Here is a 19715-nt window from a genome sequence, read left to right on the forward strand (position 1 = left end):
CACTCGTGAAAATTCTTTCACTTTTTCACAAGCGAATTATTCTTTAAATAGTTCATGTAAAAACATTTCCTTCTGAAATTTATTTTTTCACTCAATTTCACCAAAAATTCCTAACAAAATTTTAGTTTTTTAAAAAAAATTTCACCTGAAATATTTTTTTTCTCCTGATTTTTTTTTCTTTACATTGAAAAATGTTGAAAAAATGTTTCCCAGTTGATTTGACACGTGAAGATTTTAATGATTTGGAAAATAATTAAATAAAAACTTTCACTCAATCTCACAAAAAAAAACAGTTCTCCTGAAAAAAAAGTGAAAATAATTCACAGAAATTTGTGTTTTAAAGATATATTATATTTTTTCTCCTAAAACTATTTTGTGAAACTGAGTGAGGGGGAAAAAAATCCAGGACTATTTTTCTTTCTTGTGTGAAAGCGAGTGGGGAAAAGTTTTTCACAGCAGAGAATTAATTTAGACGATGAGTTTTCGGGGACCTTTAACACGTGGAGTTGACATCTTGTGGAAAAAGAGCAAATAGTTTCCAAAACCTGAAACTATTCCTTTAAAAGCTTCGGATGAAGTCGAGACACTTTACTTCAGGGGCCACTGAGCGAAATCATCAACATGCAACGTTTTGAGACTAAATGTTTCTCGTCCAACACTCGGTCGTTACAGCGACATGTCGTGTTAGAAACTAACTCAGGCCGCAGTGAACTGACACATCAGTTTTAAAGGTGTGAGTTGGCAGCGAGCGTTATTCTTTCAGGACGGAGACTCGGGCTCAATAACGTCTCTGAGGAGCCGTTTGAACAGAGCATCAATTATTCATCCGCCCTCGTACGCTCGCTGTGTGACAGCCGCTTCACACGCCGCCCGTCAAATCTGCTGCATCAGTGGATCTATCTCCTCTTCGTCCTTCTCCACCGGCGGAGGACGGAGCGCACAAAGAGCGCCGGCGACCATTTTAAGATTCAACAACATAAGTCAGAGTTTCTCCAAAATGATCAGATCATAAAGTCACGACAGCAGCTGAGAGGGAGGACGTACAAACATTAAACTTTAATGGACAAGGTCAATATTTCTCTAACTGAATCTAAAGAGTGAGTCAACATCCGTCCTGAGCGACACTTCTGACGACATCACTGCAACAGACACCATGTTTTTTACACAAAGAAAGAATTTAATGTAGAATATTTGCAGAATTTACAAGAAGGCCCGAATAATTACGACTTTATCAGAGACAGTGTTTCACAAAGTTTATAAAGTTTCTCCTAACTCAACAACTCACTAAATTGAGCTTTTTTCTAATGGAGTCTGGCGGCTTTCTCCTCAAGTAGCCTTTAGTGGTTACTGTTTACTGTAGTTGGAAAATTTGACGTTTAGCGTCAATATAATGTTGTCTTGTCAGTGTTCAAGCACGACGAACTGACACTTTTTACAAGAAAAAAAAACAATCGTTTCAAATTTAATGCTGAACGTACACGAAGGCCCAGATAATTAAGAAACTGTCAGAGGCAGTGTCTCACAACGTTTATAAAGTTTCTTCTAACTCAAAAACTCACTAAATTGAGTGTTTTTTAAAGGGAGTCTGGTGACTTTCTCCAAGAAGTAGCCTGTATTGGTTACTCTATTAATATTTGTAAAATCTGACGTAAAACAAAAAGTCTTCTTTCATAAATTGAGTGGTGAAATGAATTGAAACAAGTGTTCAAACAGCTGCTAAGTGTTGGCAGGTAAGACGGCAGAGAGGCTGCCACAAACTGACACGTCTAACAAGGAAACAAACAACTTCATGTTTTGATTTAATGCTGAATTGACAAGAAGGCACCAATGATTCAGAATGTGTTGAAGCCGTTTCACAAAGTTTGTTTAGTTTCTCCTCGTGAAACTAAACTCTTAAAATTACACATTTTGTTAAGGGAGTCTGGTGATGTTGAAACAGACAGTGTGTAATCCAATCAGGCTGTTGTTGCTTCTTCTTCTTGTTTCACAGAGGACGTGAGCTGAGTGGGCGATCCTCTGACGTGGTCCAGGACACGTGCTGTTGACCAGGTCTGAACAGCCTCTTATTTTTACAGTTTCACAAAATGACATCAGTGCGCTAAAACAGTAAACTTTCTGGGGATTTCTATCATTATAAATTTCCCACAAGCATCTTTTTCTGCATCATTTACTAAAAAAAACAAAGTTTTCATATCGGTGCAAAGTGAAATGCAAACATAAACGCAGGTACGTCTCTCTACAACACGCATCATGTCTGTAAACTCAAACTCTCTCTTCCATCTCTAACGGCGAAGCTTTTAAGGTGCAGTCCACGTTTTTTTTGCTCTCGGCAGAGATTATTGCACAAACATCACGTGAAGCAGGAAAAGTCCAGAGCAGCGGCGGGTCACCTGAACGCATCACTCGTGAGGTGAGAGTGGCGCTCGCAGCAGGCAGGTCGTCCTCTCCGGCACACAGTGAAAGTCTTTTTTTTATCTTTTCTTTCAGCTTTTCCAGAAGCTTTCAGAGGCGGAGGGAGTCCTGCGCTCCTCTCCTGCAGGTCAGGCTGTCCGACACCAGGGGGCGACGTTTCCTCACAATCAGCTGGAGCTGCTGCCCTTCTGCTGAGCTGACACACAGAAGAAGAAGAAGAAGAGCACATTAAAACACAGAAGAGATGGAGAGAGAGGAGGAGAAGGGGCAAGGAGGGCGAACGAGGGCAAGGAGGGCGAGAGGAGGAGATAGAGAGTGAGGAGGGAGAGTGGAGGAGGAGTAGAGAGAGGAGGGGGAGTGAGGAGGAGGAGAGGGAGTGAGGAGAGAGAGAGGGCAAGGAGAGGGAGGGAGAGTGAAGAGAGAGAGAGTGAGGAGAGAGGAGGAGGAGGAGAGAGGAGGAGAGAGAGAGTGAGGAGGGAGAGTGAGGAGAGAGGAGGAGGAGGAGAGAGAGGGGGAGAGAGAGCGAGGGAGTGAGGAGGAGAGGGAGTGAGGAGAGAGGAGGAGGAGAGAGGAGGAGGAGAGAGAGAGGGCAAGGAGAGGGAGGGAGAGTGAAGAGAGAGAGAGTGAGGAGGAGAGAGAGAGAGGGAGGGAGAGCGAGGGGGAGTGAGGAGGAGGAGAGAGAGAGGGCAAGGAGAGGGAGGGAGGGAGAGTGAAGAGAGAGGAGGAGGAGAGGGAGTGTGAGGAGGGAGAGTGAGGAGCAAGGGCGAGGAGGAGAGAGAGAGCGAGGGGGAGTGGGGAGGAGGAGAGTGAGGAGAGAGAGAGGGCAAGGAGAGGGAGGGGGAGTGAGGAGAGAGGGGGAGTGAGGAGGAGAGGGAGTGAGGAGGGGGAGTGAGGAGGAGGGGAGGAGGAGAGAGAGAGAGGGTGAAGCGAGAAGGAGGAGAGAGGGAGCAGAAGGAGGAGAGAGGAGGAGGAGAGAGAGAGAGGAGAGAGAGTGAAGCGAGAAGGAGGAGAGAGGGGGAGCTGTAACCATCCAGCAACATTTCTTCTACTTAAATGACAACATGCTGTAAATTAGCTCGTTCTGTATGTCGGCTGACTTTCCTGCCGTTTGATTGGCTGTTGAGTTCTGAATGTAAATTTGTTCTGACCCGTCAGTAAAATGTAACATCTACGTTTGGATTCATTCGTCTCGGTACCATTTAATATTCTGCGGGACCTCAGAACAGATCATTGTACAGAGAAACGTACGTAAATATAATAAAAATGTGTCTGAGAGTTTGTTGAATGTGATTCAATGAAAATTAATTAAAATCAACGACCTCGTGTGTGTGTGTGTGTCTGTGTGCGTGCATGTGCACGTACCTGTCAGGTCTCTGAAGCGTCTCTTTGCCTCGGCTCGCTCTGCAGAGTCAAAATACCAAACAGTGATGGCGTACCTGAAACACAAACCACAACTACGTTATTAAAAACATTCAGTAACATGTCGACACAAATACAGACGAGTAATAAATCAAATATGAATCAAATATGAGGAGTTCAGTGGAAAAAAGAAATCTAATAAAAAGTAAATAAAACATCTATTCTTATTCTTATCAGATTCTTATTTTTACACATTCGTGACAGCAGATGGCGCCAATTACCTGTGAAGTGTTTGTCCTCACTGACTGAAGATAAACAGCAGTTTTCACTTTAAGTTTTTTTATATTTAAATTTGAGATTTAGTTTTATTTAATTTTATTCTGTTGTATCACATAAACCATAAAAACAGAACTTGAGACTAAAAACTTTAAATCCTGTGAAGTGACTTTCTGAGACGATTCTCCAGCGTAAATAATACAATTGATTTTTTTTGTGTGTTACACGTTTATTATTTATATTTTATGTTTAAATATGCAGACGAGCAGAAACACGAGCATGAACGTGAACACTGGACTGAGGCAGCGTCTGACTTCTTGTTTCATGCTGTTGACGTGTTTGAGTCAAAGGTTTTCACAGAGAGAAGTTTGGATATCTCTTTAAATCGCTCCATAAATCAGAAAACACAAATAAAAATCAATTTTCTCCACGTTTTTAGGAATAAAATGTGGCTGCGTCACAATATCAGATTTTCTCCGGCCAAACAAATTCTCGATAACAATGCTAGAAATCATATATAACTTTATAAATCAACTTTGTTTTTTCCAGATATTTTATGTTTAAATACATAAATTAATTTATTTCCAGAACTTAAATAAACACACAAATGTGTATTTTTGACATTTTCTTTGCACAAGTCTGACAGACGACATGTTATGGAAGCAAAATAATATAATAATTCATCATTTCAGTTCAGGGTTACCGCTGTGGGAGACTTCCTACTTTCAAAAGGAAAAAATATTGTAGTTTTTACTCTCAACATTTCTAACAGCTGGAAAACAAACACGACCAACTCCTAACATAAGCTGTGTTGGACCACGATACTGTTGTTGTTACTTAAATGAAGATCCAGTTGCATTTTTAAAACTAAATTCTAATAAATAAGATCTTGTTTTAAAGAGTTAAGGTTTTATTTTATAATGAAGTCGACACATTTCCATTAGAGACGAGAAATGTTCCAGTCAGGTTTAAAACATTTACATCGGTATCCAAGATTTGTGAGATAAACTCATTTATCAATAAATGTGCAGGAGGCGGATACCTCGACAGCTTTGTTCAGCACCAACTGAACAAAGCTGTCGGGATCACTGATTGATTGGCTGATTGATTGGTTGCTTGGTTACCTGGTGGCGTAGGAGGGCTGCACCTCATGTGGGTTCCTGCGGTCGGACCAGAAGAAGAGCAGCCGGTCGAACAGCGGCTCGATGTCGGCCACGTAGGATTTCCCCTCGGGAAAGATCCTGAGGATGCCGCCGTGCTCCTGATCGACAACAACAACAAAGATCAGCTGATCGGAGCGTGAAGGACGACATGAGTGTGATTGTTTCACAAAGACGACTTGTTCTGCTCACACGTCCGGACATTAGTGTCCAACTTTGAAATAAACACATTATTTTCTCATATTTTACGTCTGCTGTGTCTCACAGTCTACAAATTACTGATCATGTAGAGATCAAAGGTCAGAGGTCAAAAACAGAAGACACAGGTCCCTGAACGCACCTTGGCGTTCCAGTTCTTGTTGAGGTAGTAGATGCAGGTGATGCAGCGTCCGTCGCGGTTCGGGTTGTCCACGTGTTTGACGTAACCTGCCCCGTCTCCTGGGTAACACGCCACCATGGCCTAAAGAGACACAGACGACACAGTTTCCATTAGACCTCGGGTTGCAACAATTATTAATCTGTCAGTTATTTTCTCGACTAATCAATCAGGTGTTTGATCCATAAAACGTCAGAAAATGGTGAGAAATGTCCCGAGATGACGTCACCGATTTTACTGTCACAGGAGGAAAGAAACCAGAATCAGAAAACTTTAATCGATTATAAAAATAGTTGGAGATTAATTTTATATTTGACAACTAATCAAATAATCGTTGCAGCTCTAATTAAAACACAAACATGCAAAACCAAAAGTTTCAACATCACTTATATGCATCGAATTAAAATCAGGTACAGGGTTTTGGTGAACGTTCACGAGGCGATGTCACTAACTGTCGTCTTTATAATGACGTGTTTTCAGAGTCTGATATTTAGATAGTTTGATGACAAACTGAAACAAATCATGTGTGTGATTCATGACACAATTCAAACAGGATCAATAAATTATCTGTCTCTCTTCATTCACTAACAGACAAAAGTTTTTCTACAGAAAATGAGCTCAGCAGAGGAGAGGACGCAACAACGAGACAACAAATTACACCAAAAGGTTAAAAAGTACCAATAAATGACGCGTTAACGTCGGCGCTCATCAACACTGTTCATGAGAAAAACGTGGGAGAAAAAATAAATTCATCAAATGTCGCTGCGTGATCTGACATGCTGATTCAAGAGAAGTGATGTTTACAGAAAGGATTACAGAAACTTCCTCTGTGTGTGTGTGTGTGTGTGTGTGTGTGTGTGTGTGTGTGTGTGTGTGTGTGTGTGTGTGTGTGTGTGTGTGTGTGTGTGTGTGTGTGTGTGTGTGTGTGTGTGTGTGTGTGTGTGTGTGATTTGCCAATACATCTTTTGTACATCAGGGGGTGTGTGTTGTGGTTTTGTGCCGACGGCTTCAGCTGCACGTACACAAATTGCATTCATGGGTGCTCATGTTATCATGACTTGTGCGTGTATGTGTGTGTGTGGTCGGGAGAGTGTGAGAAAATGAGTCAGCCACACTTTTCCTCTGAAGTTTCCTCTGTATGTTCATGAAGTAAAGTACATTTCCCCTCCAGCTCCAGTCAGCAGCAGACATTACAGAGCAGAAACACCGGACGATGGAGGTCACCTCCGGATCGCTGCTGCAGTCAGGCTGATGAACAGGAGTGAAGATAAATCCACCTTTTAATCCCACAAGTTAGAAAAGTCATCTCTGAGCTCTCAGAGCAGAATCTGATGTGACTCTGGGTGTTTATTCCTCCGGAGGGTCCGGATCGGCGCCCAACAAAGTTTTGCCTGGTTCAAAAAGACGCAAATAAACTCTGAAAACTTCCCTGTGAAAACCGTGTGGAGTATTGTGGGTTTCCAGACAGGACGGGGGTGGCGTTGGGGGGGGGGGGGGGGTTGGGTTTCCCTGCAGCGCCGGGACCTTTTGACCCGAACAGGAAGCGGCTGATAAACAGAGAGCGGCAGACAATTTTCAGACATGAGACTGTGTCAACATCAACACGGCTCGAAGTGTGGATTTCCCTTCAGGAAAAACCAACAGCTGATCCTCTGCCGCGAACACACACCAGGACTGTGGGGTTACTAAAGGTCATTTCACTGCTGCAGCTTCATATCAATCAACTGTTTTAGAGTCTTTTATGTTCTTGTTTCAGGTGTATGAAGAAGATTTTATTCCTTTTCTGATTGGTTGTTGCAGCCTGAGGGCGCAGGTATAAAGACGATGTTGCTCATCAGGCTAAATATGAAATGCATTGAAACTGAACATTTTTCATTACAGTTTTCTTATTTAATCATATAAACATTAATAAATGTTAAGAGGATTCGACTACAGTTTATCATGTTTTTGATTATTTTGATTAGAAAAGATGATTTTCCACGATAAAATATAACAAAACTTCATCAGAGCTTCACTGAGTCTGAGACATGTTTTTGTTTGAGATATTAAAAAAACTCAAAAACTTTAAAAAGTACAGCAACTTTTGAGTATTTCAATACATTTAAAGAATATTTTAGATTTAGAAGTATACATATTTATTCAAAAGTACAAACCAGTATAAAAAATACTGGTTTGTACTTGGTTCAATTAAAGAAACACATTTACAATTGTGACCAATAACACCTCCTTTCTCTTGAGGGCTTTTATCGTCAAACACTTGTTATTGTGAAACAAATGCGTGCGAGGACCTCTACACCTCTACACGCTCCATGAAATCTAAACTCCAGATCCCTTCGTTTTCTTTGCCACAATCAACACACACACTTTATACAGGAAGGTCATGACGTGCATGAACCCTCATCAAAGTCACGGGTCCCTGAACACAACATCAACAACAACACACCTGTAGTAGCCCGACTGACGTCAGCGTTTGTGTTTACACATGCATCGCGTTCAAAAGGGACGGACCGGTCCTGCCTTTCTTAAATGTAAAAGCGGGAGGGTTAGTTGGTGACGTGGGGAGTCAAGCCCCCGGCAACATGCATGCGAGGGACTTCAGAGCTGCACGTAGAGTTTCCTCGCCTGCCAATGACGACAAACCTCCACGCTGATAAAGAGCCGCTGACCTGCTCCAAAGCCACGGTCGGCCGGAGCTGAGGGGAAACAGGCCAATCACGAAAGACTGTTTACATGCTGCAATAAAGCACGTACACACACCTACACACACACACACACACACTATCATCATCATCATCATCATCATGCAGCTGCACTGCTATGGAGTGAAGCTATGCAGAGAAACACAGGAGGGCTGGGCGGAGAGGAAATGATACACTGTGGGGAAAAAAAGGATTCACAACAAAACGCCTCCGAGAGCTGTTTTCAATTCAACTTTATCTTATCTCCTAGCAGAGAGGAGGAAGGAGGGAGGGAGAGGAGGAGTGTGGGGAGTCTGTGCAGTTGTTTGGCAGGTTTCCAGTCTGCTGACGGTTTAATGGCAGAGCTACGTGTGGAGCGTGAGGCTGAAGTCTGCCTGCAGCTCCGCCTGGATCCACTCCAGTCCACCTCGACACAACACGGCGGTTCCCAAACTAACAGGACTAAAGCCAAAGTTACACTCTGGATTCTGATAAAAAAACAATCTGAGTGTTTAAAGATATGATAACATGCTGTTATTTTAGCTCAAAGTATCAGTAAAAACAGCCCAACAGATATGGAGTAATTTCACCTGTAATTATTCCTCTGGTCCCTGCTGGTTCAGCTCAGCATTCACTACAGTCTCACCCATGAAGCTGATTGAAAAACATAACACTGGGCTTGAGTACAACACTACAGCCCAAATGAGACAGGCTTTTTGTAATCCTTCACTATAATTATTCCTCTGGTCCATACTGGTAGCAAAGAAACCTTCCCAGCCATGTCTGTCAAGATTTAAGTTTATTTGTGGCGAAACTCATACATTGTTTTATCTGTTCATTTTTTTTTCCATGAATAAAATCTTTGTGTGTTAGAAAAAATGCTCAAAATACTCAAAATGCTCAAACTGCTCCGCCTCCAGAGGACCAGCCTCTGTCAGTAACCACAGCAGATGTGAGAAAAATCCTGCCGAGAGTGGAAAGGAGTAAAGCTGCAGGGCCTGATAACATCCCTGACCAATGTGCCAATCAGCTAATTAAGATATAAAGTTGACATTTTTAACAGCTCACTCTCAACTCTAACAACTTAACCCAATAGAAAAGAAACTGGTTCTCCAGCACATCGAAGACAACATCCCTGCGAGCCTGGACTCACCAGTACACATTCAGAACCAACATTTCCACAGAGGACGCCATATCCACTGCCCTCCACTCAGTCTTCACACATCATGAAAATAACAACAGCTATATCAGAATGCTGTTTGTTGACTTGAGCTCAGCCCATGAAGTGGATTGGAAAACTTAACACTCGGGCCTGGAGTACAACACTCTGCAGTCATTATCCTGCTGAGAGTGAATAGGAGTAAAGCAGCTGATAACACCCCCGATCATGTACTAAAATCATGCGCCAATCAACTAGTTGATGTCATTGGCAACATTTTTAACATCTCACTCACAGGAAACTGTTCCCTCCTCCCTCAGAAGAGCCACCATCATGCCTAAAAAGTCTGCTGTGTCGCGTCTGAACGACTGCTGCCCTGTGGCTCCCACACCCTTCCTGATGAAGTGCTTCCTCCATCACAACAAAGAGGACATCCCCGCCAGCCTGGACCCTCACCAGTATGCTTTCAGAACCAAAAGATCCACAGAGGATGTCATATCCACTGCTGTCCACTCAGTTTTCACACCCCTTAAGAATAAGAGCGGCTACCGGATCCTTCCCCATCGGCTGCATTACAAACAACAATGAGAGCCCTTATCGGGAGGAAATCAACAATCTTGAGGAGTGGTGCACAGAGAGCAATCTACTGCCCAACGCCAGCAAAACCAAGGAGCCGACTGGTGAAAAGAGACACACCCCGACTACATCAGTGGAGCTGAGGTGGATCAGGTGAAGGTGGAGAACTTCTCTCGGTCAGAAAAAAGGTTTACTTCCTACGGAAAGTTAGGAAGGCTAAATCACCGCGCCAGTATTCTGGACCATCTGGAACAAGATGCAGAAGTATCTGCTGCCGTACGACCGGACGACAGAGCAGCTGTGAGACGGCTGAACTCATCTTCAACACTCCACCACGAAGAATTCATTTCTGTGACTTGCTTATTATCTCTTAACACGTTTGTATAGTGTTTTTTGGGGGTTGTGTAGCTTAGATACAACAACTACAGTTTCTTCAATCTTAAAAGTTTTAAAAACCAAAACTGAAAAGATTAAAGCTTATAATCCTGCTGATCTTTGCTGTTTATTTTCCTGCAGCATATCCACATAAATCTGTGTGTCTGTCTGTGTGTGTGTGTGTGTGTGTGTGTGTGTGTGTGTGTGTGTGTGTGTGTGTGTGTGTGTGTGTGTGTTCCTATTGTAACTGGGTTGACCTGTTTTCTTAAGAAGTTGCATCAGATAATACACACGGACACACGCGGTGATAAGGACTCTGTGTTTACTGCTGCACGTGAAGACAGGACGGACATGCTGAATGAGTGAGTGTGTGTGCGCGTGTGTGTGTGTGTGTGTGTGTGTGTGTGTGTGTGTGGATATGATATGGGGGGTGTGTATGTGAGTGAGCGAGCGAGCATGAGTGTGTGCTGAGGAGGAGTGAGGGAGTGAATAGTTGCGTACGTGAGAATGTTCACTGCTACATCTGCATGTCTTTATGAGCTGTCACACATGAACAGGTGTGTGTGTGTGTGTGTGTGTGTGTGTGTGTGTGTGTGTGTGTGTGTGTGTGTGTGTGTGATAAAACTAGTCACCGAACTTTGAGCAAATAAACAACAAATTTAAGCAGCATATAAAAAACAAACATGTAAAATGAACGAGTCACGTGTTAATGCAAAGACTAACTTTAAAACCAGCCTGCTGCGGGTTGTGCTCCCTCTTCTTCAGAAGTTGACATCCGTCACAACTTGTTGCTCTGATAAGCAGCTTTTTGTATTTTCTATTTCCTAAAAATTACCTGTTTTTGCACGGAAACATATTTCTGAACTAAATTAATCTACAATCAAAACGAAGCCGCCACAGCACTGACAGAAACATGCACAATGATATGAAGAGGTGAGCCAACTTCAACATCATGAAGCTGATTTTAGAAACTTATACTAACAAGCAAATTACTAAAATGTGACTTAAAAGAAAATATAAAACCAGAGCTCACAACTATTTTCATTTTCTCTCCATCACTCAGTTTTTCTTTGGTCTGTACTCGAATTACCGTCTGGCGGCTGAACGCCTCGGCACGCCGGCCAAGTTACTGATCCTGAACTACGGCGTCGAATAACGGCTGGAACAGTTTTTTGCAGAATATTATGATGTCACAGGGAATTTCACCTCCTTTTGGACATCAAATCTAATATTTTAATCAGTGTATCCTATCAGATATATTTAATTATGGCATCAACGGCAAAAAATGTGTTTTCAGAGGCCAAATTCAAATATTTTCCCTCGAGGCGTTCTTGAGATATCGCGCTCACTTGACACGAAAACATTGCTGTCGTCGGCACGGAGGCATTGAAATGTTAGGAAATATTGAAATAATGCAGGTGAGATTTCCCACAGAAGTGAAGTTCAGACGTTTTTATTTGTCTGATCAAAAGTCCAAAACACAAAAATACTTTGAGCAGCTAGAAGCAGCAAATGTTTCCATTCAAGCTTTAAAAAATAACTAAAACAAATATCTGACAATCAGAACTTATCACTGCAGCTGAACAAACAACTAATAAAACTAAACTGCACTCAGCGTCCTAAATAAACACTATATCTGTGACTGTGAGCATTTCACTCTGCGTGCAGCGAGAGCAAAGGAGGATCCATGCACGAAGTCACGTCGGCAGGTTGTTTGGAGGTTTAGTTTTCATGTGAAGGCACTCGACGTTTCACCACATCCATTATAAACAGTCGTCGCTGGTATAATCCATATTCAGATTCAAGCCACAAGCTGCACGAATGAATCTGCACTTTACCTTCATATTTCTGTTTCTGGATTCATTTTACTGTAACACAACTGCTTCAGGATCTCAGTGTTGTTTACCTTCACCCGTTAAAGCTCCTTATATCATGTGTTTATGGCTGTAATCATAAATTAAGCATTTCACTGTTTTAGGACCATGTTGATGACTAAAGGTTAAGTCAGTACGAGCATGTTGAGATGAACCCTTTCATGAATACGTCCCCATCACCAGCTGGTCGATCCCCAGAGCCTCAGACACAATTAAAGGTTGGTATCGTTTGTCTGGTGTGTCACCTAAAAACAGCAGAGGAAAGCCGGGATGCACCAAGTAGACTACCTCTGGTTTGACATTTAAATCCTCTTATTCCCAGAAAAAACACAAAACAGGTGTTTTAGGACGTGATTTAAAATGAGGCGCTGATTCAGCAGGTCAGCAGCAGTTTTTGGGGCTCTGACATCATCACCTTTAGTTTTGAGGCGTGATTTGGGAATTGATGAAAGAGTTTTGTTGGATGATCTCAGGCGAGGAAATGCCAAACCAGACGGCCTTAAAAATAATTAAATTAATTTTTAAACAGTCTAAAAGACACAGGTGAACAATGTAAAGATGATAAGTTGGAGGGATTTTTGAGAGAGACGCGTCTACAGGGAGTTACAGTAGTCGAGGCGAGATGACGTAAAATTCATGTACAAGCTATTTTTATATTTTACATTTAAAATCTGAGTCATATAAAACTGATTTCTGGCTGAGTGCTTTAAGTTGGAGGTGAGTCCTGATATGTAGGAGGGCGAAGAGGATGACTTCAGATCACACCTAATTATTTATTAGTCTGTTTTAATTGCAACTACGTACAGTATAAACTGTGTCGTCCTTTAAGGTCAGTTTGTTTATTTAGTCATGAAAACAAAGACAGTTTGTTTATTTAGTTAAAATCAGCCAGTGAAGATCTTTCTCTGCTCCTAAACTACAGACAGCTCCTTTAAAAATCACCATAATAAACTGTTTGCAGAAAATAGATCCTTAAAAAAACCTTTAAATTCATTAAATTATATTTTAAACAGTTTATTGAATTTTTTACACTATTGGTTAAGCTTTTGTAAATGTTGTAAAAAAAAAAAAGAAGCTTTTTTTTTCATTTTTTTGTAGAATAAATTAACAAAGAAAGTCGAGTTTGGACTTCTCCTTCTTCTTGACTTGTGTATTTATATATTGCGGTGAAAAAAAACAGCCAACAGTCAGTAAAAACGTGACAAAACGCCCAGAGGCTGCTCTTATCAGCCCGTTAGCTTAGCAACAAGTCTTTGAACTTTGCTTAATTAACTTCCTCCTGCGACTGACTTCGTGTTGATTGGCCGAGCAGCTTTACTTCTTTGTGGCTGCAGGGTGAGAACAACTCAAACACTTTCAATGCACCTAAACCTGAAGTCCAAACTCTCGAAGTCTCCATCATCACTTACTGTTGCCATAACTGCAAAAACATGCAGGTGCAAAAGGTGCATTACGTAGTTTTAAAGAAGAATATTCACAATATTAATGAGGTAATAATACAAACTGACTCCACACGTGAACAAACGAGCTGTTCTCAGAGGAAAATAAGGTCCCAGAACACTGACTGAAGCATGCGCACTGTTTTTCTTGTTCTTATATTAGTCTTAATATTTCATTTTTTTAATTTATTTTTTAATTCAATGTTTAAAACATTTTCCCTGCACAGTGAGAGCAAACCTAACTGGAGTCAGATTCCCTGTTTGTGCAAAATAAAGCAGATTCTGATTCATGGAAACAAAGTTTATTTAGCTGATTCTGATTTAAATTCTGAATTAAAAATCTACATAATGCCCCTTTAAACGGATGTTAACCGTCAGCTCTTGTTTCAGCCACACTTCATCACGTCTTACCTTGGACCTCTCCCGGATCGCCTTGCCTCCCAGCCGGCCGGCGCACACGGAGATCAGCTTATCGATCAGGTTGAGCAGGAAGTTGATGGCCTCGCAGCCGCGCTCCGAGCCGCTCACCCAGGCGGTCTTATCCCCGCGGATGCTCCTCCGGTGGACGCCGGGGACGGAGCCTGCCAGCCGGCCGTCCTGCAGCGCTCCGGAGCGGTGCATCTCCTTCACCTGATCCAGCACGACGTCCCCGGCCAGCGCCCCGAGGAGCCCGTCCACGAAGTAGAAGCCGTCGGACAGCAGCGCCGGGACGACGCGCTCCAGCGCCAAACGCTCCACGTCCGAGTCCGACAGGTGCTCGATGATGGGCATGTTAACGGTTGGTTGTGGGGCGGCTTGCTGGGCTGGATTCAGACTGTCACCGGCTCAAAGTTCCCAAACAGATAATAGATAATTTCATGTGTGAAGTTTGTGAGGATGAAAACTTTGAGGAGTGTTTGGCTGAAAGTCAACAGCTGAGGCTGAACAGCAGCTGCCTCTGATCAGCCTGCGTGTCTGCGCGCACGTTGACATCGAGCTGTTAATGAGCCTCACACACCGTCAAGCCGGCGAGTGTGGAGGTGTACCACTTCCTGTTATCCACTTCAAAATAAAGGCCATGCTCCACAGTCAGACGCCACCATACTGTTCAGTAGATGTGCACGATATGGATTTTTTTCAGCCGATACGATAACCGATAATTACCTGACTCTCATGACCGATACCGTGGCGCTGAAGGTGAGGTCCGCCCAGGGCATCATGCCAGCTAGGACCGCCACTGCGTAGGTCCCAATGTTCGTCAATTTCCAAGTCAATAAAGTAATTTTGCTGTTATTATTATTATTATTATTAGTCTAACTATATTATGCCATCAGTGGCCCCTCGACTTTGGACAGACAGATACTTTATTGATCCTGAGGGAAATGTACACACCCGGTGGCTGATATGACGCATACAAAACACAAAAGCAAACATACGATAATGACCGAAGAAGACAGAGGCCTTGAGGTGCACAGAAAACCTACACACAGATCAATACCTGCTGTTCGACTCACCCACTGGAGCACAAGTTGGGCGTCATCAGAACCCGTCAGAAATGTCTTCAAGGAACTGAAACAAGTCCAGTTGACTGCGATACAACATATTATTATTATTATCATTATTATGAACAGTTAAAAATGAACTAAACAATCAGTTACATGACATAAACAAAGGTTTGAGGACCTCTGCATTAATTAAACCAACCATTCATCTCACCTACTCATCGTAGAGCCTGGCTTTTATTTTGAAGGCACTCTTCCGGTCACCGACCTGCTGCTGCACAGTGAGGCTGAGTGCGCGAGGACAGAAGTGAGACGTGTCGGATGTGACGTTTCGCTCCGAGGAGCTTCACTCTGACCCACTTCTGCGCTAACCTATATCATGACGTCACACGTTGCTTATGTATATGTCGAACACGTGACTTTGTAGAAACATGAGCTCGAGGCCATAATGACCTGTGAAGCTTTGAACACTCCGCCTGGTCCTCATCAGCCATTCAAACTGATCAATACATGTGTCAATATATCGATCAGCTGTAACACAGCGCGAGCTCAAGTCCCTCCGCTCTGCTACGTGCCCGCGCGCTGGGCGTGCCCGCCGCCATTGAGGACTCCGTGAGCCGCATGTAGCCCTCGTGCTCCCTCACTGCTGCCGCGAGGAAGTAAACAGTGAACGTGAAGTTGAGCACGCGCCAGGAAAACACTGAGAAACAGCTGATAGGAGGGAGAGCCCGCACAGGATGGTGAGGGCAATAAACACGGTGATGACAGCAACAACAACAACAATAATAAGAAGAAGAAGACAAACAATAATAATATTAATATTAAGACACAATAATTCTATTAATATTAATAGAATTTTACTACTATTGCTACTGTTAATAATAATAATAATAATAAGAAGAAGAAGAAGAAGAAGAACAATACAAATAACAACAATAATATTAATTGAAATAATGATTACAATAATGATAACAACACCAATAATAAATGATACAATACTTAAATATATTTATTTAATATAAAGCAATATTTGAGCTTTTAAACTTTTGGTGTTATCAAATATCGTACAGAATAATCAAACAGCTGAAAAAAGAAAGAAAGAGAAGAAATTCACAGTCAGAATTTTAAAATATTTATAAAATTAATGAGGCAATAATACAAACGTTTTACCACAAGTGGATAAACAAGCTACTTTTAGAGGAAAATAAGGTCCCAGAACACTGTTTGAAGCTAGAAAGGTGGCAGGGTCCGCCACATATAAACAAAGTAAAACAGTATAAATTGTTTTGTCCTTTAAGGTCAGTTTGTAAATATCCTCAGCCTGTGGTATCATGTGACCCCTGATGTGTTCAAGGACCTCTCTGTGTCTGATAATAAAATACTTAATAAGATGGAGCATATCAGTCTTTATGTCGATGCAGCTGGTTCAGGCGAGTCACGTCGTGCCCATCATCGCTGCTCGCTCTCCGACCTTTGTTCCCAAAGAACAAGTTCATACGTGAGGCTCAGCAGCAGCCAGCTTCCTGCTGCTAGATGAAAGAAGCTGCGCCTGAGGACGGTGACACCCCACTAATCAATCAGATCTGCTGCAGACTGGTTCCAGTGTAAACAGTGTGGTTCTCCAGAAACAGCAGGGCAGAGGGTCACAGACGGGGGAGTTATTTTTGGTAAGTTCAGCTTGTTGCTGTCTCGTCAGGTCAGGCTGGTGGATGGATGCCCGCTCTATGACTCCTGCTTAACTCAGTGGAAAACAGAACTTTATTGTGAAAGGGCTCTCATGGTGACGTACCTACAGAGAGTGAGTTTTAAGCCTCTTTTTGCTTCTATTTTTGGTTTTACGACACATTTACTGGTTTGATCTCGAACTATACAACCTATAAATGAGCCCAGCCGAGGGTCCGAGTTACAAAGCCGTGGGCCTCACTAATACGTCACCTACAGTATTTTTAATTAATGTATTTTTTACATTAGTGACATAAACTGGTTAAAAGAAACATATTTTCCAGACGCACCGTATTCTCTCTGAATGACATTGAGCACGTCAGTCTCTCGCTGAGGTGTTGAAAGTCAATTTTACAGACAGGAGAAGGAAAAAGAAACCATCACCTGAATCCTCTCCGCTCTGACGTGAACTTCACCTGGTTCATAAATGTTGCATTGAAGTGGCAGCAGAGTGAACTTCAGCGCAGTGACAACCAAAGATTGATTGGAGCAGCCAGTCTATTTAAAATGAAATTAAAATCAGAGGTTACATGTATTTAGGGCAATCTCTCTGTACTGTGTGTGTACGTTGTGTAATCTGACTGTACTGTGTGTGTATGTTGTGTAATCTCACTGTACTGTGTGTGTATTGTGTGTATTTTTGTGCCTCAGTTGACGGCGGTTCAAACTCCAGTCGGCGGCTTGTTGTGCGTACGTGAGAGGAGCTTCATCGTCCGAGTTAACCAGTAACCAGAGGTCTGCTTCCTGTCTGATCTGCTGCCAGACTGAAAGAGAGAAACACTCCTTGGCAGCCTGTGTGTGTCTGTGTGTGTGTGTGTGTGTGTGTGTGTGTGTGTGTGTGTGTGTGTGTGTGTGTGTGTGTGTGTGTGTGCATGTTGTAATCTAAGAAAAATGTCAGTGGTTTACATTACAGCTCAACTGACGTGTTTAATACAGAGGAGTTTGATTGAAGCTGCTGATGGCTGATAATCAGTAGATATCAGTTTGGGCTCATTTTCACGCCCATGAAATCACCAGTAAATTTAACAAAAAGCCTTTGAGGCAGCGTTTGTGATGAAAACTGCTTGAAACTGTAACTGCATTACTTCTGTAATAAACAGCTACAGTCGTGGTCAAAAGTTCACAACCACTTGTAAAGAACGTGTTCATCACGGCCGTCTTCAGCTCCAATGATTTCGACAGCCCTCATTTTTCTGCGATGGGAAACACACTGTGTTTGTGGGACATGAAGAATGAAGGTTAGGGTTCGTGTCAGGGTTAGACTAGGAGGTCAGGGTTCGACTGGGGTTTGTGTCGGGTTAGGCTTAGGGGACGAGTTGCTCAACATCCTACGGTGTTGAGCCGGCACAGGTCATCCGTTCTTTCCTCTTGATGTTGATAGTCTCCTATGAAAAGCAGAAAACAGAATAAAAGACATGAAATAAAGACAAGGTGAGATGGGGGTAGGGGGGTGGGATGACTGTTATGGTTGGGTGTTGTGTGGGTTGACTCGTTAAGGTAAGCGTAAGTGTGATGGGAGAGGATTTATGTTATTGATTTGTGGTTGTAATGGTGATATATTTCAAAGAGAGATGTTTTGATTGTACGGGTTATGATCAGTTCCTACATCATGGGTAGGGTTAGCCGTGTGGTCGCTGAGGTTTGGGTTCTCACATACAGGTTACCTTTCCAACTGGATGGCTGTCTATCACTGAAGGAGCTGCCCAGTGCTGTGATGGTGTCCTGCAGGGGGTGGGACTCCTTCACCAGGAGCGATGACAGCGTATCCATCATCCTGCTCTCTCCCACCACCTGCACTGGGTCAAGAGGGCGTCCCAGGATGGAGCTGGCCTTCTTGATAAGTTTATCAAGTCTCTTCCTACCTGCTGTCGAGATGCTGCTGCTCCAGCAGACTACACCATAGAAAATGGCTGATGCCACCACAGTCATAGAAAGTCCTCAGGAGTGCCTCCTGCACTCCACAGGACCTGAGCTTCCTCAGCAGATGGAGTCTGCTCTGACCTTTCTCATAGGTTGCTGCAGTGGGATCAGTCCAGTCCAGTTTATTGTTCAGGTGAACTCCCAGGTACTTGTAAGATGTCACCATCTCAATGGCCGTTCCCTGGATGTTCACCTAATGTAAATAAATAATGGCACAATCCTTAAAAAACACTAAAAGTCAAAGAAGAAACATGCACACATAAATACATAAATACATAAAATACACTATCGGTCTGAAAGAAACCTCTTCATTAATTTAGAGTCATTAAATTCATTGTACTAATTCGTTGAACCCAGAGGATCAGTCCGGCTGTCCTGAGACACACCAGCAGATGGAGCTGTTTGGTAAGTTAAAATGTCTCATTGAGACCTTTGGGGGCAGTGGTGTCGAACAACCTCATCCATCTCCTCTCCGTCTTCTGTTGTTGGGCCTTGGACCAATTGCCGTTGTTTTCTAAGCCTTCTGTTTTCAGATACTGTAACCCGTGTTGAATGGACTGTGAATATAATACTGTTGTACATGAATTTGGCCTCTGGTCTCCAATTATTATTATTATTATTACTGGTTTCTCTATCTTTATTAGCCAGTCAGCCATTTTCCTTTATGCGATATTTGGCATGTGGCAAAAACAGGTGCCCCAAGTGGTTTTGTTTTGAAAAGATTGGAAGGGGTTAAGGTTAGGGTTTGGGTCAGGTCCATGTTCCTGAAACATGCTACATGTAAACTGTAACTGTCCGTGGTACAGTATACAGGGAATGTAATACAAACACATATATGTATATATACACACATACACACACACACACACACACACACACACACACATATATATATATATATATATATA

The 19715-nt window shown here is 42.6% G+C and overlaps 1 protein-coding gene across 1 annotated transcript; it reads right to left on the reverse strand.

Annotated features, from left to right (window-relative positions):
- Positions 1-1780: 1780 nt before the first annotated feature.
- egln3 (egl-9 family hypoxia-inducible factor 3) lies at positions 1781-14649 on the reverse strand. Its single transcript, XM_084380514.1, has 5 exons — positions 14096-14649; positions 5548-5667; positions 5172-5308; positions 3775-3848; positions 1781-2608 (listed from the first exon to the last, which is right to left on the reverse strand). Exons 1-5 carry the CDS (start codon positions 14453-14455, stop codon positions 2580-2582), a joined length of 720 nt encoding a protein of 239 aa, XP_084236640.1. The 5' UTR covers positions 14456-14649; the 3' UTR covers positions 1781-2579.
- Between the last annotated feature and the right edge of the window lie 5066 nt (positions 14650-19715).

Source organism: Pagrus pagrus, assembly GCF_965226575.1.
Source record: "Pagrus pagrus genome assembly, chromosome: 18".
In the NCBI taxonomy this organism is placed as follows: Eukaryota; Metazoa; Chordata; class Actinopteri; order Spariformes; family Sparidae; genus Pagrus; species Pagrus pagrus.

Excerpts from the sequence above, each read along its gene's own strand:
- egln3 (XM_084380514.1), bottom strand. The coding sequence starts at position 14,455 with ATGCCCATCATCGAGCACCTGTCGGACTCGGACGTGGAGCGTTTGGCG. Across the intron at positions 3,849-5,171 it reads CAGCCCTCCTACGCCACCAG|GTACGCCATCACTGTTTGGT; the intron begins GTAACCAAGCAA and ends TTTGTGTTTCAG. Across the intron at positions 2,609-3,774 it reads ACGCTTCAGAGACCTGACAG|CTCAGCAGAAGGGCAGCAGC; the intron begins GTACGTGCACAT and ends TCTGTGTGTCAG.